Raw genomic sequence first — 24,684 nt, forward strand, 5'->3', positions numbered from 1 at the left:
ATGGTTTCGTTCGTTCCTTCCATGGTTCCTTCCATGGCCCATACCGTGCAATCTAGGGGAGAAGTTCTATCCCCGCGGAACGGGGGAAAGGTCCCCATTCTCGGCAGGGGACGCTCATCCCGTTATCTTTCGGTCGAAAGGAATTGGATCCGGAGCCGCAGGGCTTGTTGTGCCGATCCCAGCCAGTCTTTTGTCACCGTCGGCCGTTGATCTGCTTTTAATGGGTGTGCAATCAAGGGATGGATCTGTCTGTATCGGTCTGCAGACGGTGGTTTAAGCGAAGGCTTTTTTCCAGAAGATAGCAGAAACAAAGCAGCTAATGATTATTTCATTAGCCTCGTGCTCAAAGGAAATGCTTTATATTTTCTTCTCACTCAAATTTATAGCTCTTTTATTTGCTATATTTTATTATTAATTTATTATGTTTCCTCCAGTGCGAAATGAAGAATGAAGCTCAACTGCATAATCCAAACCAGACTTTGGTAAATGAGTTGATCGAAAGCAAACTTTGCTTCCTAAGGTCACAAATCTTAACATCTGATAGTTTCTTGATTTAGGTAATGCATGTAATAAATTGCAATTATCTACATGGTCTTTAGTGCTGCTAAAGCAACTTAATAATTATCCTTAATTATTTAATAAACCTAACCTAACAAGAACTGGCATCAAGACGATTCAAAAGAGCTTTGAAGATTTTGAAAAGAATCTGTAGATTGATTTAAATCAATATACTCAGGTGCAGTTAAAACTTTAAGGCAACAAAGGTTCATTAGAGCTATACTGTGTTTAAATATACTTTACTCATTCTGAAGATCATGTGTTGCAAGATTATAGATTCCCAAACAATCCCATCTTTTGAGTTATGTTTAAACCAATTTTGGCCCATTATTGGAAATGTCTTCGATCATCCTTAAACCAATTATGTTGAAATTAGCCGCCTGTTGTGAATATTCGATGTTTCTTGAAAATAGAGTCTAGTATAAATACTGCCAATCGTGCCAATATACACATAAGCCCTTGATTTACATGCTTTTGCTCACCTCATGCTGAACCAAATTTCCATTTCAATCTCATTAATTCCACTCCACCGACTCCAGCTTCGCACGCTTGGCGCTTTTCCAATGCGTTATTTCTTTCGCCATCTTCCATCCCAGCTTACCGATGACACTCAAGAGGATGCACTTTCAGTTCTGGCTGTATGTGAACTAGATCTCCCAGCTAAAGCCGACCCGCAACCCGCAAGAGCAAAAAAACAAAATCCCCTCCGAAAGTGTGTTACAGTTCGGTTTGCATCCCTCCCTTCCCCGACATTGCCTCTCCCACTCGATCGCCCTTTTCGAAAGTGGCACTAGACATTCGGATCCGAGCAAAAGCAGGTCACATTCAAATTTTACGACACACTCGAGCCAAACGTCCGTCCGGCGCCCGGAATGGTGTTTGGTGGTTTCAGCTGGTGGATCCGTAGCATCGAAAAGCATCGTTCCATAGAGAGCATGCGCGCATGGAAGTGAGCTGCACAAAAAAAAAAACGAAACAGAACCACACGCGCTACTCCCCGCCATTTTCCCATTCAACACAGCCACAAAGTCAGCCGGTAGAGTGCATGGAGTGTTTTTTTCTTTTGCTTTACTTTTTCGGTTCCCATCTTGAACGAACAAACCGCAACGCCGTTGGTCGCGCCAACCTGCCGCTCACGAACGGATCACCACGGATACAAATGCACGGTCGGTGCTTGCGAAATTGGTGACCGTGGTGCAGACGCGCGACGATCATTGCTTTAATTAATACCCTCCTAAGTGCTGCGCGTACTCAATAATTCACTCACCATTTAAATGTGCTCCGACGGTGCTACTGCTGCTGCTGCTTTGTTGCTGTACCGCATCGAGCTGCGTGGAAAGCTCCGGCTCCGGGATGGCCGTCGGTGTCGGTTTGGGGGATTTTCCACCGCCATAGCTTTTCGCCGTCACCTCCGGCGGGGGGACGGAGGAGGAGGAACTGACGAGATACGGCTCGTCGTGGGTGGTGGGTGTCGCACCGACGGGACCACCCGGCCTGCCGCACACCAGGACCAGGAGCAGCAGCAGGACGAGTGGCCGCGCGGCCTTCCCGCGAGAGTCACCCATGGCGCCGTTCCAACGTTGCCGGTGCACCGTGGCTGTGTGGATGGTACGGCACCTGCTCTCGCATCTATCACCGGTGGGTGGCAGAATGGTGCTAAAGTTGAGGCAGGGGTTAGGGGGGGTTGAGGGGGTCTTATCACACACGCACACCGGACACTTGCAATCGCTATTTTTATCACCTTTTCTTTTGGTTTCGAGCTGATGGTAGGGACACAGATTGATCTTTAATAGGATAAAACACACAAACACTATCACGACATTCTTCCCGAATCGTCACTCACTGTGCAGCTGCTGTGATGTTTTATGATGATTTCTCTTCAATGACGAGTATGCTTGTATCGATGCAGTATAGTCCAGTGGGTTTAAAGACACCTGGAAAGAAAGATAAGCGTATAGGTCAGTTATATTTAAACATTATTCTTATAAGCTTTTATAAGCTTATTTGATTATTTGTCATTTAGTGTCTTGCATAGGTTCGCTGGGACATTTGGTTATAACATAGACATATATTTTATCTACAAACTGAGCTACATCGTTATCAATGAAGAAACGTGTGACGATTGGGGTTTGAGCTGGTTTATACTAATGTTAGAGTCAAAATATCCAGTCATAAAAAATCAGTTTTTCTAGCTTGTAGGGAGAGCCTGATGTTCCCGCTGATTAACTTCGCGACAAAAGTAGCCTGTAGTGTCTGACGTCTGGGCCGGTCTGGTGGTACAGTCGTCAACTTATACAACTTAGACAGCATGCCCGTCATGGGTTCACGCCCCGAATAGACCGTGCTCCCATACGTAGTACTGACTATCCTGCTATGGTAACAAACAGTCACTGAAAGCCAAGCTCATTTCACCACTGGGTACAGGCAGGCTTTGACCGGCAACGGTTGTTGTGCCAAAGAAGAAGAAGAAGAATGTCTTACGTCTATGCTCTAAGGTGTTTGCAGACCAAAAAATCATGCACCGTGACAAGTAATCTAACTTTTCAGATGACGTCCCTTGTAGTCGGTGTATTGCTATTCTGGAGAATCGTTGTTTTGTATGCTTTTTATCCTGAAGCTGTCCACACGTCACAGTATGGGGAGAAAAGAACTGAATTATTCTCTAGGAAGGATCGTGCCAATGCAGAATATAATACTATGAAATATTTATTTATTTATTTAGATTCACATTATTACGGCTTCGGTCGTATTTTCAACACATTTAGTCTCGACCGAACTATCAAATATATTGAATCTTTTATCTCAAGGTTTTGCCTTATTATCAATCCAATCGTAAATCCTAACATCCTAAGGTTTTTGTGATTTTAATTGGAACATGAGTTTAAAGCAATTAAGGATTAGAAGCTCCAAATTCGTTAAAATATGTCCAATATGTATTATGTTTGAAAGAAAATTAGAAAATTCTAGAAAAATTCTAGAAAAATCTGTAAGAAATGGAGATAAAAACCTAGATAAACTTAAACCCCAAAGAAACCCAAAGAAATTCCAAGAAATACATACAATTGTAGGAAAACTCAGAAGACCACCGCTTCGAAAGAACATTCTACTCTTAACTAATGCCCGCCCTTTCATTCCGTTTGTCCCCAAAACCCCTTTCGGAATTCCCCTTTGGCCCTAGCAACGCTTCCGAAAGTGGCTAATCAATCCGACATCGATACCAAAAAGGGCACACACACACACTTCAGGGCACGCGATCAACACGAGACACTGTGCAAAAAACAAAACCCTGCAATTCCTTCCACGGCAAAGAAGGTCGGCTTCGGCCGAGTTCTTTGTGCGTGTGTGCAGCCAGTGCAGCCAGTGCGAAAAAAGGGGCCACCTCGGGTGATGTAAAACGGCATGCCGCTCTAAACAAACGGGCATATCGGTCATCAGTCAGTTGCGTTAGACACGGTCTAGCACGGTGCGTTACCTTTTTGTTGTTGCCCCGCTGCCTCCATGCCCGCAAAACGCATACATATTTGCCAGCCTTGGTGTGATGGGGTGGGTTTTTTTGGGGTGGGAGATACGCACCTGCTCGCATACGCACACATTCGTGCGGTGCATTGGGTCAGCACTAAACCTACTCGCTGCATTGAGGTTACGCAGGAGGCGGTAAAGGGTGGGGCAGCTGGTTAAATATGCCAACGGTTAGTTCTGCACTGTAAGCACACTCACACACACTCACACAAATGCATGGGGCCGTGGCATAGCCGTTATGCAAGCGAGTGCATCGACGGGGCCGGCATACCGTGATTGCATTTGCGCGAGATCGCATTCAACCTAGTCGATGATAGTGAGGAAAAAATGCAACGATTAGTTTCACGCCACTCGGCCCGAGGACTGAGGCACTGCGCGTTTTTACGGGACGGCACACCGAACCAGAGGAATTTTGGCCAACGGTTGCCAGCGGAGTGGGAAGGTTGCTTTGTCGTCGGGCTTTTTCGCTGCATTTTCAAGACATTTCAATGCTGATAACGGAGCGTACAATGCAGTTTGTTATTTTGTTAGCTCAAAACATGTCTACGTCATACACGCCATTCTTCTCACCGAAGAATAACAACAACGCTCGGAACAAACAATCTACCTCACGCTTAGGGTAAACATCCTTCACCGCCCGTGCCGATCGAACGAGCTGGCGGGACAGGTTGATAAATGTGCTAAAAGAATGCCGTTCTCTGTTGTGTGCCTAGATGACTTCAACAGATCAACCACACCCAAGCGTCGCCCGTTGAATGGCGGTTCTGTCGGTTCTGCCTATTTAGTGGGCCTAATTTATTCACAATAATTCCCGACAGCTCAGTCAGCGAGGAGTAAGCTGAGCGAACCAACCCAAACAACAACAGCGTGCCATTGTGTCGTAACCACTTTCACGAAAACGGAGGTACATACGCGTGTGGACCTGTGGCTTACTGAAAATTGCCCCAAAACATACGGCACCGATCTATGGCTACATGTTTATGATCGACTTCTAATGAGCTCCAGTTATGGTAACTGAGATCTTCCACAATCGCTCCCACCCGACCGTTCCCTTCGCCGACGGCTTCGGAATGGGGTTGATGGCGTTTGGCGATGTTTTAGTTCAATATTTATAGCTTTGCTGCAGGCTAGAAGCGCTGTTGATAAAGCCCAAACCCACGGCTGATTGCATCATGACGGTATGGCGTTTCGTTCAGGCCTTTTTTCAGTTTTGATGGAAAAAGGTGGACAACGGAATAGCAACGAAAATGTTTGTTTCTTTTCAACGAACTTCCGTCATCAATTTCCGCCCTGAGGAGGGTTGAATTTTTGATGTTTTTTTTTTTCAAAAATGGCAACAAAACAAACTGTGTAGCTGTGTTGGGTACGTTTAAAAATGTTTTATAACCTTTACGTTTAACACTACCTTTCGCCATGTTACATCAAAAACGGCTCACAGTTGCTGGGGTATTAAACATTTATGAACTAATTTCTGAAATTCTAATAATTGCATTGTTAAGGCACACACCGTCGCGATATGGTAACATGTGTTCGCTTTATTTTATTACACCTTTTTTTGTAACAAAATATTAACTCATTCCTCATCGAATAAAGATAGAGCCGAACTGACCAGCAAACCGAAGAGCAACAACAAAACGTTCCGCAAAACTTGCAATCTGTTGACTTATTTCTTTTTTAATCAGAAGCACGACATTGTCTTTCATGACCGAGGCGATGAGTCAATGTGCGTTGGCAGTTATGCAATGCCAATGAGCCAAATTTCCGAACGATTTTACTGTTACCGTGTCTTTTTTTTATAGCGCTGCTTGCCAAAAACCAAGAAATACGTTACGCGAAACGTTTGCCCAAAAGGTTCGTCGCTTGCTGCTACGCAAACAGTCTTTTGTGATGTGGCCAACGATAGGTGGATAATTTCCGCCTTTTCCACTGTTTTTAGCAAGCGGGCCGTTGTCAACAGTGTGTGTGTGTGTATCGGTATGTGTTTGCGTGTGCCTTAATGCAATTGTCTTTCAAGCGCAGCTGCTGCACCGATTTTCCGAACCATTTTCAGCCTTTCAGCCCGCCCGTGAAACGATGCTACTTTCTCCTTGCGGACCGTGGAGGAGAAATTCGTACTCTGTACTGCCGCGCTGGCATACAGGGCAGGAGCAAGAGGAAAGGGGCATTTTTCCGTTTTCGGCTCTATTTCCCCGCTTCCGCTGCGTGAAAATCGAGCACCGGTACCAGTGGGCAATGGCAGTGAGCCGTGAGCACACCCGAAAGCCATGCCGCCGCACGTGCTGGTACATTAACCGTCAACGGCTTTGATCTGAATCGATGTGATGACTAAGTTGTTTTTTTTTTGTTTAATGTAAACGCGATGGAAACGATAGCAAAGTCGCTTGTAGCTTGGTCGGAAGTTGGGAATGCGAAAATCGATCGCCTGTGCTTTGTTTCAAATTGGGTGAATTTAGGTTGAGAAACAGTGAAAAGAACAGCTTCAAAAATGCAATTAAAATGTAAGCAATCTGGTTTGAGATGACGTGTTTAGCAGCATCTTGATGAACACATAAAAACATACGTTTTGATCGAAATAAGATTTCTGTTGAAGAAGTACTTACGTTAGGGTAAACAAATACCACAAAAATGCCTCTAAAATACTGTTTGAAGTTTATGGACATTCATTCCTATATCCAGCAAATGAATGAAACATTTCTTATTATGCTCGATTGCATTATTGTTTCACCCCAACACGCACATTATATCGCTCACCCATCAAGCTATGGAAAGCAATACCCTATCGCATACCCCTCTAATACTCCGCACTAATAATCTCACCTCATTTACTGTCTTCACGATCGTATTTGCTTTGACGTGGAAGAAAAAAAAATCAATTACCCTTAAAAAAAACCGCCCCGAGAGGATCGCTCGACAGTGCGTCAACAGGACCGTCCTTCGGCGGTGTGGCAATTTTGCCTTCGAACCAATCAATGCCGTCCTCAGCTCATTGCGTACGCCGATCCATCCACCCCGGCATCCTTTAAGCACACGAGCGGTGGTGAAAGATGCCTCAACGATCTGCCGTTGCTGCCGGTGATCTTGTTTTCGAGCGCCGAGCACTCAGCGATGCCTTTAATCGGTCGGTCCTTCACTTCCTCGCGGTGCCCCGAGTGGCCCTTTACCTTACCCAAAAAGTGAGTCGGGGTGAGTGAGGGGTGAACGAAAACGAATACCAAAAAAAAAAATGGAAAGAAAGAAGCACACGCACTGCACACTTGCAGAGCGTATAATTCACTTTAATGGTTCTTCGGACGTGTTCTCAGCGCAACACACCACCACCAGAAGCTACCACACGGTCGCGTCCGCGCTTTGGTGCGCCTGACACGATGAGAGCACCTTCTCGAAATAAGAGCAATAATTTGCTGCGGGCCACTGTGCGAATGTGGCGGCGATGTGGCAAGCGTGCTTCTAAACAACAAAACCTTCTACCGTTGGTCAGTCGAATGCTTTGCGCAATCGACTCACACGCCGCGGATCATCTGCTTTTGCCGGTCCGACCGATCGACCGAACGGGTTTGCATCGCCACGCATCGAAAGTGACTTATTTATGGTGCCTTCGGATCGGTGCAGGAATGTACGCGTGTATTTGAGCGTTCACTCTTTGCTCGTTGAACAGAAAGGGTGAATGATTTATAGGCTAGAATAGACGTTTTAATCAATTAGACGTCCGGGAGGGAGCGACAAGAAGCTGGCTTAAGGTGTGCAGATCGATATCTGGCAGGGTGTTGAGTGAATGAAAATGAAACAGGATCTTGGTCCGCTGTTTGATGATGATGATGGCAGGCAATAAATCGGAAAGGAAATCTACATTTTACTGACAACATTGGGCTTGCAAAAAAAATGAACTTCTTTATTACATGGTTCAAAACAAGAGTTCTAACTAAAACTGCGAAATATACACAAACAATTCTTTTGGCAGAATCATTTCTTAATGCAAGAAAAGTCCAGGCCTTTCTTTAGGAATCAATGTATTCTAGTCCGCTCTTTGCATCCTTCTAAATTGTAATGAATCTTCTCAATCGTTGACTTTTTACGCTCAGTTTGGCTAAAAATCTTATAACTTCAGCACTTTTAATCTTTTTTATTTCGAAGAGCAATGCAATACCAAATCGCTTTTCGATGTGAGCTGCACAATTTATCTCACTTGAGACGTATTTCTATTCTGACGTGCTACTTCATTTGGCCCGAAATAATTTTCTATTCCACTACAATCATTTTCATCCATTATATGAAGTCTTTTCATAGGGGATGTTTGCTGCAGCCGTCCGCGATGTTTAATTTTTTTCCAAAATTACATTTTAGGACTTTTAGTGCTGATTTGTGATACTATTATGTTGTTTAACAGAGAATATAAGTTTATCTTTGCTCTGCAGCAAAATTCTACTCCAAACATGGGTTACAGAGTTTTCCAAGTAAGTTTCGAATGTAAACATTGTACTTCACCGTACCCAAAATGGTTTTCTACTGCTGTCAAATGAATTATTTGTTTCAAAATGAAATTTCAGTTTCAACGCATGATTTTCAACTCACCACAAAGAACTCTCAAACTCAATCCAGCTTGAGACGTGTTGAAAATCATGCTGTAGATTTTAAAAATTATTATGATGGAAATGAAATGTCAGCGCGATGTGGAACAACATTTTGCATGCGGTGAATAACAATGTTTACATTCGAAACTGATTTGGAAACCTTGTATTCATTGAGCTATTAGCAGGTTTGACTGAGCAGGTCCAACTACTCAACTCAACTCAATGAATAATCCATTTTTCAGCGGAGCAAAGATAAACTTCTATTCTTTGTTAAACAACATAATTGTATCACAAATCTGCACTAAAAGCCCAAAAATTTAATTTTGAGAAAAAATATAAACATCGCGGGCGGTTCCAGCTAACATCCCCTATGAAAAGACCTATGTTCAGTTTGAATGTAGCATCGTATTAAATTCTTCAATTATATTACTAAAAACTGTCAATACGATAATAAAAAACCATTGTGATAAGTAAAAGGGAACAATATAAATAAATATAACAATTCAATATTGGCTGAGTTTTAGGATCTGCTAATTTATATATCTATATCTTTAGTATGCAATATACCCTAAAATTCCTTATAAGGCATCCTTTCAGTAAACAGTAACATCAAACCGTAAAACCCTATGTAAACATTCCCGTAGCTTTTTCATTCAATTTAACCTCCACATATCTGTTCGCTGCACGCACCGGATCCGTTGTTACACGTGCAATGTCCATTTGTACGTACAAAATGTCATTCAACCCGCCCGCGTTCGTTTCATTTTGTTTTCCCATCTGTATGGTTTCGATTTTGTGCTCCAAATACTCGCCATACACACGCACATAAACGGGAGCTCAAGCTATTCGCTCTAGACACGGTGGCGTCTGGGGGTTGCGTTTCGGTTTAAGCCCCCTTACATTGCTCATGCGTATCCTCAAGCGTCCAGTGGCACGGGTGGGGGTCAGTATGCGTGAGTAAGGTTAATTCAACCCATTTGTGGGTGTTTGGTGTCACTTGGGATCGAAGGGGGTTTTGGATCACCTCAATTGCCCAATTTTGTGCCACTGGACATATATAATTAAGGGTAATTGCGATGACACGATGACCTGACATTGGACTAAGTGTTGCAAATGATGATAAACTGCAATAGGTCAAATAATGATTTTGTGGTTCATAACAATCACTATATTAAATGATTAAAACTACAGTTTAAAGCATTTAAATGAAATTAAAAATGTTATTTTAAAGATAAGTCCGCGATGCCTACACTGCACATGAAACACCCGCGGGCAAGCTTCTTAATTGTACAGCCACCACCCAAGTCACGTACAGCGGACGCTTCCAAGGGGCGTGAGAGCCAAAATGGTCATAATTCAAACACACACCAACACCCCAACTCCCCCCCACAAAAGGCTCGCGTGCGCAACCCGGGCCAGCCAGGCACGCGTGAAAGCAAACCGTTCTGTTGCACCTCCCGTCCGTTATCCTTCATCGTCACGTACAGCAAACGCACTGCCACTGCACTGCCCCGCCGTACAATCGCTGTTGGGGCTTCCCGTTCGCGCAATCGCAATGTGCAATATGATTCCCTGCGCGGTTCGATAAAAAAAAACATTAGCCCACCCCATCATCAGCGTACGTCCGGGTGGGTGGGTTTGCGCTCCAAAAAGAGAGAAAGAAAAACCAACTCACGCACACACTTGTTCTCGTGCAATTCTGTTTTTTTGTTTTGTTTTGCGCAAAGGGCTGTAAAAAAAAAACAACCGCGGTTCCGCAACCTCGCATTGCGTTCAGTTCGCGCAGTGTCGATTGTCACGTTTAACGACGTAATTGTTGAGCCCCGTTGACGACCTGATAACTTCGTTGATTGCGCTCGGATGCGCATTGCGATTTTGCGCTAGAACTGTGAGCGGAGCGGGGGGTTTTCTTTTTACCACGTCTAGCCCCATTTCTATCTGCTCCCTGCCTACTGGTGGCGATGGTTTAGATGCTACACGAAGAGATTTATAGCCATTTTCCAGTGCTGCAGTGTTGGTACAGGTGGTACCACGAGCTTCATTTTATATGCTGCACTCTTCGCCAATGATGACAAAACGATGCCAATAAAATCGGAGTGCCACGAATGCAAAATAATGCAAAATAAAATAAAGTGCCACGAATGCAACCGGTGCTGCAATGTGCAAGGCTGCGTGAAGAAGGGGACGAAGCTTCCAATGTATAGGTTAAAATATAAAATAGTAGTTTAATAGTTAGGCGCCTTACAGCTTCATTTTCATGATCTGTTAAATATTATTGTCAACTTTAAACTTTTTTTAGCTTTATTTGATATCGTTCACCTTAAAATATAAAAATCTATTAATTCTCCATTCATTAAATTTGATTGCCATTGAATAATCGATTGATTGTCTCTTATCATATCATATAGGTAGTATTTATGGCCATAAGCAAGATATCATGATGAACAATTTTAACGCAAGCTTGTTGTTTTCTTAATCAAATGAATCCATTAAACATCAAATTTTGATAAAACTAGATATTTAATGTAAGTAAGTTTATGTAAAATCAGACAAAGTTTTCATGCCAAGTTTCAAATAATCATAAATAAACCCCTCTCGCTCGATTCAAAGCTCGAAAGTGTAAAAATACTTCAAACGCGTAGACACATTAAACCTCTTCTGGAAATACTTAGAACATACACCTTACGGATACTGTAAAGTGGCGCAAAATTAACACAATGCAAACAATCTCAGCCTCTTAAAAAGCCCCCCCCCCCCCCCCCCCAGCCTAGTCACAATGGCCATTAACATCCATAAACAAATGTTGCCACAAGCACAGGCGGAAGATAAAAACCCCGTCGAGCAAAATGGCCCCGTCCATGGACAGGCAACGCTCGTAAAGTCACGCTTCTTCCCCGGGTCAGCGAAACCCTCCCCCAAGAAAGGGTCATTCCGTACGCTCCCAGACACGCTGACAAACACTGCTGACAAGTGCGAAATGCACTTCACCGTTTGCATTGTGTAGAACACATGCAGTTCAACGTCAACGTCGGGGTCGTTTTGTTCCTCTCGGAAGTAAAGCTGAACTGTTGACCTTCGTCAAACCACCGTCAACCCTGGTGCGATACACGCTTTGTCACATGCGCGTATGCGTTCCGTTTGATTGTTTCGCATTTTTTTCCCTCTACAGCCTCTCCTTTCCCCCTGAAACGTTATCTTAGTTTTGGCGGGCGGTCTTAGAACGGTTTAGTTTGGAGAATGCTACACAGAACAAAAGCCACACGTGGGCACAATTTATGTGCACATTTTAGATGGATGAAGCTGTACTGTGGGAGGGTTTGGGGTACATTCGCTTGCAACGAACCCATTGAGAGCCACAACCCACGGATAAGAGATGCGTGTACTGCCAGCTTTTCCAATTCGCCTCTCAATGAAACCCTTTTTGTGGGCCATTATTTGGCTGTGAAGGTAAGAAGGCGATACACCGATGCCGGCCTGCCCGACCGAACACAAACCGATTGACCATTGTATTCCGAGCTGCTCACTGATGTAGAAATACAGCTACATGGAAGGACGCAGCAACCCTTCGAACGTATTGCATTGTCGGCCATTGTGGGGCGGAGGAGGTTCGTCGCTTTGGCCGGCGTTGCAGTTACCGGGGGGTTTCGTTTGAAGCACTGCCCATCTGAAAAGCTGAAAAGCGGCTCCCTCTCTCTCTCTCTCTGGTGCCTCGGGTGGAGGATGCAGTGAAGGAAAACTTACCTCAATCCCTCCCCCCCCCCTCCTTCCACACATACCCCTTCTCGCCCAAGAGCCAGCTTAAGTAGCTGAGGTGTCTTTTTCATGAGTGTGTTTGGCGCAATTTTATGCGCTTAGAATTCGAGGGCCAAACCGTGGGTGATGTTTTAATTATGAGACTGTTGAAGAAGCGGCAGCATCAAGATTTAAGCCGAAGGCGGAGAGGGTTTTCCTCTCGCCGCAACTGCTGCTTGGTGTGGTGTTGTTCGAATGCTGCTTACTGATTTATGAATTCTGCACTGCCAGCTGCCCCGTTGCTGGTGGTGTTTTTCCAGCTAGTCGCGGTGGACTATGTAACAATCCGTAACGCAACCGAAGGCCACACCGGACGGAACGCACACCAAAAGCACCTGCTGCCGCACGTAGTGTTTAGCTTGTTTGGTCGGTGCGTTAATTGTAGCGCCTTGCTTTTCGAAGGAGGCGGAGGCGACTTGGTACGGTTTAATTTTTCCATTTTGGGCGCCACATTTTCAGGGACACGGGTGAAGGGTTTTTTTTCGTGGGGGAGGAATCACCGAGAAGGTGATAAAGATAAGTACGAGAGCGCGATGAATTAATCGCTCAGTTTAGCGTTTCAAAGTTACGTCTTCACGGTGGAACGGATGAATTTAATCTCCACTTCCGAAGCGCAACCGAATTGTGTGGGGGAGAATGAAGGCGCAGAAAGAGAGTGTGGCCACCAATCGTAAGATTAATTCTAAACGTCATTAGTAGGGGGAAGCAAAAGAAATTCTCCGCAATCATTACCAAACAGGCTTAGCTATGTGAAGAAAGATGTTACGGGAATTTTAATTTGAGCTCGTTAAGCCCCACCCAGTCCCGGTAATAGATCAGCCTGACAACCACGGGCTTATGTGTTGAAACCGGGATCGCACTGACAATCAACGAAGTGATATATTTAATGTTCCGACAAAGCCACGTTTAGCTCGCGCTCGGGATAATTTTGATGAGATTTTGAAATTTCGTACTTTTTTCGGCAAAGGTGTCCATGTGTGAAGCATGTGTTGGCTGAGAAAGTTATGAATATTAAACGGCTGCTTGGGAATTGCAGATAAGCTTATGGAGTGCCCCATTCTAACCGTAAGTGGATCTGATTTATTAGGCTGTTCATTTTTTGGGTCTTATTTTGTTTCAGAATAGTTCAGAATAAGCAATGATTAAGCCATTCGTATTGAAAGTTTTTTAAGGGAGCAAGCAAGACATAGGCATTTAGAGTTAATTAAAGCAAAAAATAAGATGTCTTACCACTATATTCAACCAGTTTAAATCTAACGGATAGCTGTCAAAAGCCTAATAAGGTTAACTATCTAAAATAGTGAAATACGCGAATCCAGTTTACCTAGAACTGTCATAACAGAGGACATTAAACATGAGGATCAATGTATATTTATCCCTAAGGATGTTCTTTTCCATGGATGTTCTGCTTCACTATAGACAAAAGTGAGATAATGTCTCCTGAAACCCATGGTATTTTAGCGGGAATTAACCATACTCGAGCTGAAGAGACTTGTAAGAAGTGGTTTTCTAGATTAAAAAAGTGATAATTTGGATTTTGCTTCGTCTTCTAACTGGTCCAAATAAAACCGAAAGTTTGATGATGAACAAATTGAGACAATCAGCCACTTTCCTAAACTGAATCCAAGAGGAACGAGAATTGCAGTTGCCTTGAACTAACGATTGCTAAAATTTATTTGATGAGTATCCTGCTCAGTTATGCGTATAATTTGGCAAACTGTTCGAAAAACATCCAATGTGTTGCACGCTGCAACAGGACCCTTTCTTTCGCCAGTTGTTTATTATTTTTTTAGTTAAAACAAGCGTTTTTTAAGCTGTCTTATTATTTATTTTTTCGTTAGAGACGCTAAAAAATCCATCACTTGTCGTGGGCTTTGACGAAAGAGTGACCTTGCATCTTTCGCTTAGCCTAGATCGGGATCCTTCGGGAATGCTCAACCCGATCAGTGGTAGACGTTGACCACACTAAACACTGTCTGTGTCGCCCTCTTTTGGGAATCATAAGAAATAACACTGTGCCAGCGAATCGACCGTTAATAACAATTAACAAAACACCATTTTCTATCGTTTTGACAATCGCTACGATCGTTCCCGAATTCGATCGAGTTTGGAAAAGTGGTTGAATGCTCGATGATGATCCTGGACGAACACATTTCAAATTCATAAAGTCACAAAAAGTATCTCTGGAAGTCATTTCTCCTCGATTAAAAGTAATTGGAAGTGATCCGATACGATGAAAAATTGTGTCTTATATGAACTGAAAGTGATAGATTTGTTAAATAAATATAACGTTACAGACAAAGCAGGATTCAGGTGAGACTTCCAAGTGAAACTACGCCATATTTGGTCCAACATATTTAAATTCTTTCAGCATTTCGTTTGAAACATTTGTCTTATCGATCGGTGAAGTGTATGCTCTCCACTACCAAAAGAGAGCCCCCTGTGTGTTCCTTTACCCCGAGGCACATGCCATACGACGTGTTGAGTCGGTTTCGTTAATTATTACTTTCCAGCGCCAATCATTAGCTAGAAATCAAAAACAGAGCACTATTAAATAATTACGAGATCGCGATATTGCCACCACGTCCAGATCGTTCTGCATCTAACTGCTCCGAAGAAAAGCGACAGATCCACGGCAACGACAGTCAACCACCCAACCCCGAAGGCGAATTCCATCCAACAGTGACCTCGCCCCGGCCAGATTCCACGAAACATTCCATAAGTATGGAGTGTAACACACAGACCAGGCGGCTTTGCCGATGGAAACTGCATGCAAGCCAACAGGACAACTGCATCTATGGGGTGTTTAAAAGCACCTCACAAAAAAGCAGAAAACAATCGAACTGTTGTGATCGTGAGGCGTTTGGCAGGCCATTTTTTGTTTCGACCGTATTTTATCGCTTAAAAACTGTTAACACACACACACACGCCGAAGTTATCGCAATCGAACGCGATCTCACGTGTCTAGAATGTGGTTTTGCGTTACCATTCCACGTGCGGCGTTGTATCCGGGCATGGGGAAGTGAGCAAAAAAAAAAAAAAAGAAGGAAAAAACACCCCCGTATGATGAATGGCTTCTTTTGACGTTTGTAGAACACGGTTTGCGGTTTGCGTTCCGTTCGTGTGTAATTGATCTAGTTTTTTCCTTCCTTTGCTGCTGCTGCTGCTGTTGTTGCGGGTGCAGCTAGGCGGGAAGAGTTAATTAAACGTTAACAAACAACGGGAAAAAAGCCCTGTGCGCGAAGGGTGTAGGCAAACGGCTTAATTTATGGCTTTTAATAATGGTACGTAAAAGCTTTCTTAAGATAAGCAAGGCATTGTTTGAAATCTTAAATGACAGATTAACCATTACGAAACGCGATGCATAAGTGGAAGCAGGCACGAGACACAAATTCTGCCTTCATTTTACCTAAATGATACTAACATCTGTTAGATATTCAGGTGGGACCTAATTGCTTAATTGTTTTATTAATTTTAGCATAATTTACTATGCAAACTATACTTAAATAAAATATTTTAGCACAATGGATAGAACATCCAAAAGCATATGTAGCATCGGTTGTTGTGTCTATTTATACTTATATACTTTGAAAGAAACCATAAGCTTAGATTAACATTAAACTCAATCTACTAAGCCTTTCGTTTCAAGCTATTTAATTTAACAATAATTCCCTTGTTTAAATAACTAATCCCTCTCTCAATCTATCAAGTTTCAACGAGTGTTAGTGTGTATATGTAGTCTAGCCTTATTAAAGTATTTTTAAAGCTTTTTTAAATAGTACAAAAAATCTTCTAATATTTCGATATGTTTTATTTTAAATATGTTTGTATGTCAAAGGCAATATTAGAGATGTTTGGGGATGTTTAAAATCCAATAATATATTTTAGTGAAGCAAACTTATCGATAAAATTTCAATTTATCCTTAGTTTGGTCCAATATTTTGTATTTTCTATTCCTTTCTTTATGATTAGCTTTCCCCATTGGGTTTTTTTAAGATGTAGTGTTAAACTAAGGAACGAGAATGTCATCAAAATAGATAACGCAGTGTTTAGCCCACTGAATGTCCTTTTTTAGAGTTAGAGTTAGAGTTTGAGTTAGAATTATATTACGACTTATGATATGTTCTATAGCCATGAGATGTTGCGAAACATTGATATTTTGCTCATTATTCTGCTTTATAGCATAATTTGCTAATGTGTAGCCATACTTCAAATGATGTAGTTATCTCCCACATGAAACAAGTAAGTCCTTTTATAGTAAATTAAATTAATTCCTTTTTCGAAAAACTAAACCTCTCATTTATGCCATCAAAAAAATGACCTCACCCTTGGAAAAGCTCCCAACACAACAAAAGAAAAACTACCTACCAGCATCAAAACAGCTTCAAACCTTCAACAAGCAGCTACAACCGTTCCGAAACTTTCCATTAAGCTTTTGTTGCAGTCTTTAGATGCAACAGCAACGGCAACTATATGGTTACGGTTATGATTACGGATACGTAGTGTGGGTTGTTTTTTTTTTTGTTGTACCACCAGCGTACCGTCGGGAAGATTAGATTTTCACTTCTTTCTATCGCTACCACACTGGCGTCTGGCGTGGATTGTGGAAGCGTTTTCCAGACACACACGCTCACAAAAAGATCACTCTCACTTGCTTCGTGCTATTGGTACACGAAATTATTTGCTATCAAAATCAAACAGCAAAATGTATCTTCAATCACCACTTGCAGGCACCATTCAACACTCTGGACAGCGTCGCGTTCTTCCTAAGCACAGTAAATCACTAAGGACGGAAAACAAGATAAATAAAAAGCTCATTATTTGAAACTCACTTCACCAGCAAACACACTTCAACAAACACACCCTACAATCATCAAAACAAGATGCATAATTCACCGCACAATTAAAACACTCCCCAACACTGCACAGAGAGGAACGGTCTAAGAGGAAATTTTCACTCGAAATAATCATTACAATTTCCCTTCAAACGACGTGCCTCTCGGCGAAGATTTGGCTGGCGCGATGGGCGATCGCAAGATGCGAGATGAAAACTACCAGATAAGGGTTGTTAATTTTCACTTTCACTCGCTGCGCCTTGCAACCAGTCGGCTCTTTGTCACTTAACGCGCGGTGCCCACACACACACAGGGGAAGGAATGCTCAACGCACAAAAGCTCATCATAAAGATCATCTCATTTGTTTGAAGCAATTTGGGGCTTCGTTCCACGTTTGGAGCAATGTGTTTCACAACCTACGTATCACTAATCACGTATCGCGGGTGTAAGGAGTGGCCCGACAAACTGAAATCCTAACCCGGTGTCGGACAATGTATTCGCAATCGCTCCAAACTGTTGGCCGGCTTGTGCAGTCCGCTGTTGGTGTTGTTTTGTGTTTGATAACGCTCGAATAAAAATCACCTTCAAACAAAAAACATTCCACAACCTCAACCTGGTTGCCCATCACGGAATCACTGAGTTGACGCGGTCACCCGGCGGCGCAAAAATTTGAAAGAAGACACGGTCCAAAAGCCAAACCCACCAAACTATATAAAAACGCAAAAAGAAATCATTTTTAGTTTGCTTTTTTTTCGATGCTGCACACACCATCACATCTTTCTTTGGCCACCGACGGCTGCTTCAACCAAGCGGAGCCACAGACACCGAAACCTGTTTGGCGCGAAGAAACAGCACCACAAAACGAAACGTTACCAAAACACAAAAAGCGCTGCGTTACGCGATCATCACCACCGGAAGAGGCGACCTCTAGCAGTGGCAAGTGTGACGGGGCGACGGTAGCGCATTGACCATCAACACAGCGCCGAAAGATGACCATAAAGGCCGTGGACAATCTGCCTGCCGCCAGCCTTTCTGCTTGATGCTTTCAATGATGAGCCAACGCCGATGGTTACACGCGAAGAAACACACCTTCGCGGGTTGGGCACTGCCAAGCGGACGGACGGTGGTGGACACGCTGCCAAACATGGTGTAATGTCACCTTTTGCTTTCGATGAGGAGCTGCCTGGGAGCATGTGCTGTGACTGTACAAACCAGAGGATTGATCAGCAATCATCACTGAACACGACACACTTTGAAATTGTTGGGGAAAATACTTAACGAAATAAAACTACCAATCTCACTTAAGATCAGTTAAAGCTGATCGAATGATATTTTTGTAAAATTAATAACACACTACTGCTACCCGCCACTCTTCACTCAAGTCACATTTTGTACATCTTATCACCAAAACACAACTCCATATGCACACACACACAGATACAAATTTAACAGCTTTCTTGGAATTTTTGGTAGCGAAAAAAAACTTCAACACACTGGGTTATTCCCACAGCGGAACCGCGCTCGACCTTAGTGTACATAGCTGGGAGGACACCGAACAGTCGCCCAACAGTTTGTTTGTTTGCGTTTACGTGAAGTTTCCACCGCGCGATCGGTTGTTGTTGTTGTTGTCGTTTGTTTTTTCCTTCGTCGTTCGTTTGCCTTGCGTATTTGAAACTTTGTTAGCCACGCTGCCACACCGATCGGCCGTGTGTGCTTGCGCTGACTTTCAAAACCCGAATGAAGCACGATCATCTACGCCGGGCTGGTAAGCGACGAACCCACCGCGTGCTCGCGCTCTCGCAAACTGAATCCGGTTTGAGTTGCCGCTGGATGGATTGAGAAGACCTGTGTAAATATGTAACCGGTGTATGTTGGTGGAAAATTACAGAACATTAATAGAATGTCTAATTTTCTACTGGTATGTTTGGAAGCAAGTATAAACAATCGTTAGACATGTTGGACATGCATGAAAAGAGGATCTCAAAAGTTGTGAAAAACTGAAAACTGTTTAAACGCTTCTAATAAGAACTAAATAAAGCTGTGTTTGATACATATTTCTCGCGTACTATATTGTTGCTTATTTGACACATTGAGAACAGATCGTCACCCTGATGCAAAAAGGAAAAAACTTCCAACACTTGTACCACAAACGCTTACCAAATGTTACATGTTCAAATTGCTGCTAAGTAGCGTGGTTTGCTTGAATGCCAAACAGCATTTCAGATTTGCTTGAAAGCAGCAGTATCTTACATTACAGGAGTGTCAACCCCTCAATATTAGAAACGTGGGTCAAAATTCATAATTTAAACAAATTGCATGAACATTTGAGTTATTCATTTCCTTCGCATGATTTTCAACATGCGTCAACCTGGACTGAGTTTGTAATTTCTTTGTGATGTGTTGAAAATCATGTAGAAGAATAACTGGACAATTAATGTAAATATCTTCAAAATGTGACAGGTATTGAAAAAAATCTCGCGAGTGGTGAATATTGATTTACACATTGGAACTTCACTCGGCAAACGGTCATACGGTACGGTACATACACTAAAGTACTCTTTATCCTCTGAAATGATACATTAACAACCTACAATTATATGGGCGTTCGGGGATATAAAGGGGACTAAATTAGAAGAAACAAACCATTCGAATTTTGTTACTAAGAGTAACTTAACCTTTTTTTCATTTTCGCATATTCGGATCACGAAAGAAATCACCCATTTTCCTCTTCAACTCTTTCTACGGCATTGGCCTTTCACATTATTTGAGGAAGCAACTGGCGGGAAGGTTAATTACTGGTGTTGAACGGATTTGATTTACGGGGCTGCATCCTTCGCGTGGACCACAGATCGATCGCCGTTGTAAGAACTATAAAGACAAAAATCACTTATGTTCCTTTTTCTCAAATCCACCATAGCTTAATTTCTAACTCCTTGGTCACTATCACTTTTTGGTCTCTTGGTATGCACAATTATTATTATTGTTATTTATTTATTTTTACAAGTTTTCCAATTGGTGTTGCAAATGCTCTGTCCTCTGGCTCATGGCTCTGGCTGACGTATTAGTTTGACGCTGGGGGAACATTCATTGCTAAAGGTGGAAAACAAAGTAGAATATCATTTAAAATGTTGAAATCCTTGAAGTAGTTTGGAGTGAGGGAGTTGACTTGTGGGAAAACAGTTTTCACTTAAAATACGAACCGGACTTCCTTCGACTAAAGGATTGAGATTGAGGATGATTTACGCTCAGGGTGGTCCTTGCGATCAGTGTCCGCCTTACGGACGGACTGGTCTTCTTTTCCTCATGAAGAAACGTATCAATTCTGGAGGAATTGGCCTTGGAGGCTTATTTTTAAGAATATATTTAAGAACACTACTTCCCCAGCTACCTGTATGATGTGTTTCGCCCAAACTGATCATCGCCAAGATGGCGAGCAGTAGGAATGATATCGTAATTTTCATGTTGTTTGAATGTAGCTGCGATTGTTGCTAGATCTGAACTTCATAATACATTCGCGTTCCTAATGTTTTATAGCAAAATTACTGTAAATTTTTCTAGAGGAGCATGTGTTCTGTGTCTGTTTGGTTGCTGAAATGCAAACAAATAACCATATACCAACCGGAGCTAGAAAATACGAGAAATACCGCATGACGCAATCCAAGACAGAAACACCGTTCAAATGCTCAGATTTGTTAGTTCGTTTAATGGCAGATGTTATGATCCATTTTTTTTTTTGGCATTTTGTTCTATGTATATGTATGGTTGAGGTTGTTTTGCAAATGAAAGTGGTTGACACAGGTTTTTACCATTTAAAGTTTTTTTTTTCTTTATCATATATTATCATTTGTACAAATAGTGTCTAAAATACTCCTATTGCACCCTTTCCGCTTTTAGCATTCCTAAGTTAAGTACTGTCGTACCTCTTTCATCTGATACTCGTATATTGCACATGGAAGCTTAAGGAAACTTAAGCATCAATAATCTGAAACATAGCTTAAAAAATCAATGTATGACAGATTGTCATACATTTCGTCATAAAAAGTAAGAATCATAATAATTGAGCAGACAAAGAGAACTTAGGACGTAGGTATATAGAAATATCAGATTTTTTTTTTATCTTATCCGCATCCCATGCAGTACTTGCAAGAGGTTCCCTCTTTTCAGGAATGGAATTCGAACCATTTTAGGCATTTGCAAAAGTCGACGCCGCTACACCATTTAGTGTCTCGTTATTGATTTCAGCTTCCTTGATTGTATATATCAAACTGCACTACACAGCAGCTAATTAAGCATGACAGTGGAAATAACAAATCATGCAGGATTTTGAGGATCTTGCTTTATTGAAACATCGGTACTGTTCTTTGCATTGAATTTCTCATTTCTACAATAATCACTGACAACAAAGTGTTTCAGCTTCTAGCCATCGTATTATCCACGAACAGGACGTACTGGACGTGATGGTGGCCGGGCTCCTCCTCCCGGTTGGGATCCTCCTTGCGGCCGCGCTGGGGGTCCTTGCGGTCGAGGTCCTCCTTGTGGACGGGCTGGTCCTTCCGGTCGCGGTGGGGGTCGTTGTGGTTTTGGAGGAGTTGGTCTAACAACAGGTGGCCGTTTAATTGGTCCCTTGCTACCAGAGCGTTGTGCTTCAGCCAAACTCATCATCGCCAGGATGGCGAGCAGTACGAAGAAGAGCGTTATCTTCATGTTGATTGAATGTAGCTGTGATTGTAGCTAGATCCGAACTTGACATTAGAGCCACGCTCATACCGTTTTTATAGCAGAATTACAGGATACTGATCTACTCTGTGTCTATGTGCTTGTTATTTTTGAAGATTTGTTTGGCAAACTGAGGCTGAAATGCAAACAAACAACTATAGACCAATCAGAGCTAGAAAATACTAGAAACAACGCATGGTGCAACCCAAGAGATAGCAAATACAGTTCCGTAAGAGCAAACTCGTGTGGCGCATGCGAAGAACATGCAGTGGCTCCACATCCCTGATGAGGCATTTGATACGACACAAGCAGTGGCTGTTACAATAACATGTGTTTATTTTAAAAACTTCGATTTATTTGTACGTTTTAAGACTACCATCCGTCTACATGTTTCGTTGACATGTTCTTACAAAAGAATATAGCTGAAACAGTTTTCTGATATCTCAAAAACATTTACCAGAGTAAAAAGAAAAGTAGTTGATATTATCACATTTTAATTAGTGACGGAAATGTGTGTTTTTAGAATCAGTTTTTTTGAGTCATTTTTGTCATGTTTCTCCAACTGTCACAAATCATAACATTATCTGTACAAAATGGCACGCAAAATACAAACATTCACACCCTTCCCACCTTTCGCATACCAAAGCAATAGCCTAGCGCATCTCTTTCATCTCGTATCCGCTTCAGAAAGCGTCAAGTTGCCATCCGGTTAGGGTAAGTGGCCAATGATCGTAGCAATCATCCACCTTCAACCGAACCGCAGTGACAGATGAAAGTGAAGCGATTTCCGATGCCAAACGACACGTCTCACAGGGGATGATCTCGAATCGGGCGGGTAGGTTGGCAATGAAAATGGTACAGCAAACCGCCAACGCTGAATAATGTATGCAAGGTCTTGCCCATACCCCGTACCGCACACGCGCATACTTTCTTCAGCTTTCAGTCGTTTGTAGTTGAGTTGAGCTGTTGTTTTTTTTGCACCGCACTTTTACACGAAATTGAAACCAGGTCTACCAGGGAAGGCCGTGAACCTACCAGGTGTGCTTCGGTTGCGTGAGGTGCGTTCTGGTTTCAATTCCCATTGCGGTGGTTTATCTTACCTGGGCGAACCGAGACAACCGGTGTATGGAGATTGAACTTTCTCAAACAGAAATGAAGCATAAATAACGAAAGATGTGGGCGCCCATCGGTATAAAGGAATGGCAATGTCAGTCATCGTCTTGAAAGTTGAGGTTTCGATTACTTGTCGATCATTCAAACAAGCGATCACACATAAGATGGATGTGATCGAACAATGTTTTCTAATTTTGTATCGCTCATATGATTGCACATGTTTAGGTTTTTATTTTATGCAACATGTGATCGCCTCTATCACGAACGCGCTTTACTTAAGCATCACAATAATTCTAATAACGTTCGAACATTGCATAACCGATCGATAATGAAAAGGCTAACATGATAAGAGATTGGATCAACTAATAGCATGCATCACATCACCAAAAAATCTGATTAACCCAGCACTAGTCATGAGCCCGCCCCTAGTCATGGGCCAACCGAGCGATAACAGGAAATGGTTAGATAAACCTGCACTGACAGATTAGAGAAAAATCGATCGATCAAAACCGGTCAGCCGTCAATCAAAATTGGCCACTCTTGTTCCATTCGACCGAACAAGGGAAAAGGTAAAAATAAATCGCCGAGGGAAAGAGATCGAAATTGGCATCGAAAATTGACCGATGGAAAGCAGGATGTCAATAGAGGGCAGCGCCAAATTTCGCCCTGTGCCTGGGGCTCATATTTCGTGGGCAATCTCCTACACCGTCATCGCCTACTGTTGTAGGGCGATGCTGCAGCAATCAACGCTAATTCCTTCGCCGTTCACCTTGTGGTTTATCAGACTTTGAAATGCACAGTACGAAGTTCATTGATCCATTAGATGACGAATGGAGGGAAAAAGAAATTTTTGCTCCGCTCGCCTTTTGAAGATCGCTTCGTAATTTTAACAGAAAGACCTCATACTAAAATCTGAATCAAAAGTAAGCTTTTGCAATCATTGCGGAGATAGGGTTGAAACTAAATGTATATTGTGCTGGAAAGTCGTATATCGGATGATTTAATTCGGTGATAAATCATGAATGAAATATTGAACATCGCATGCATACGTTTAACTAGTTTGAAACTATTTTATTCGATTCTAAGGAAATGTAAGATTTTAGATTATTCTAGTTCACCTTGAAGGACGCTTTTGTAATTCCAAGTGAGATTTTCAAATCCATAAAAGATTTACTTACACACGGAATAGTATACTCAACTGTTTAAACTAACCCCATTTGCAAAACAACCTCAACCATATTCATGGAACAAAATATCATCAAAACATGTATCACAACATGCGTCTTAAAATGAACAAACAAATAGGAACTCGTGCCAAGTGTTTTGCAACCACCGGCACCTGTGTCGTATCAAATGCCTCATCAGGGATGTGATCAGGGATGCCACTGTTGTTCTCATGCGTCACACGAGTTTTTCGAATGCTTCTTCCTGAACATTATTTACTTAGTCTTGAATTGCGTCTCGTCATAGCTCTAGTAGTTTCTAGAATCTGGTTGGTCTATGGTTGTTTGTTTGCTTTTCAGTCTCATTTTTGAAAATTTGTTTGGGAAACTAGCAAGCAAACAGACACAGAGTAGATCATC

The 24,684-nt window shown here is 42.4% G+C and overlaps 1 protein-coding gene and 1 long non-coding RNA gene across 6 annotated transcripts in view; both read right to left on the reverse strand.

Moving 5' to 3' along the window:
* Positions 1-19,017, reverse strand: part of LOC1277092 (mucin-5AC) — a 76,118-nt gene extending 57,101 nt beyond the window's left edge. Inside the window, exons 1-3 of one of the 5 annotated variants that reach the window (XM_061645139.1) lie at positions 18,862-19,017; positions 16,806-17,220; positions 1,826-2,492 (exon numbers count right to left, since the gene is read on the reverse strand). In XM_061645139.1, coding sequence (XP_061501123.1) covers positions 1,826-2,123 — 298 coding nt within the window. In that variant the 5' untranslated portion in view covers positions 2,124-2,492; positions 16,806-17,220; positions 18,862-19,017. Of the gene's footprint in view, positions 1-1,825; positions 2,493-16,805; positions 17,221-18,431; positions 18,451-18,713 lie in introns of those variants that run through there. The other 4 variants (XM_061645140.1, XM_061645141.1, XM_061645138.1 and 1 more) reach the window with 4 other exon arrangements.
* A 1,249-nt stretch (positions 19,018-20,266) lies between these two features.
* LOC133392168 (uncharacterized) lies at positions 20,267-20,604 on the reverse strand. Its single transcript, XR_009765499.1, has 2 exons — positions 20,473-20,604; positions 20,267-20,362 (listed from the first exon to the last, which is right to left on the reverse strand). It is a non-coding gene; the product is annotated as an uncharacterized LOC133392168 (long non-coding RNA).
* Between the last annotated feature and the right edge of the window lie 4,080 nt (positions 20,605-24,684).

The sequence above is a fragment of the Anopheles gambiae genome, chromosome 2 (assembly GCF_943734735.2).
Source record: "Anopheles gambiae chromosome 2, idAnoGambNW_F1_1, whole genome shotgun sequence".
Classification (NCBI taxonomy): Eukaryota; Metazoa; Arthropoda; class Insecta; order Diptera; family Culicidae; genus Anopheles; species Anopheles gambiae.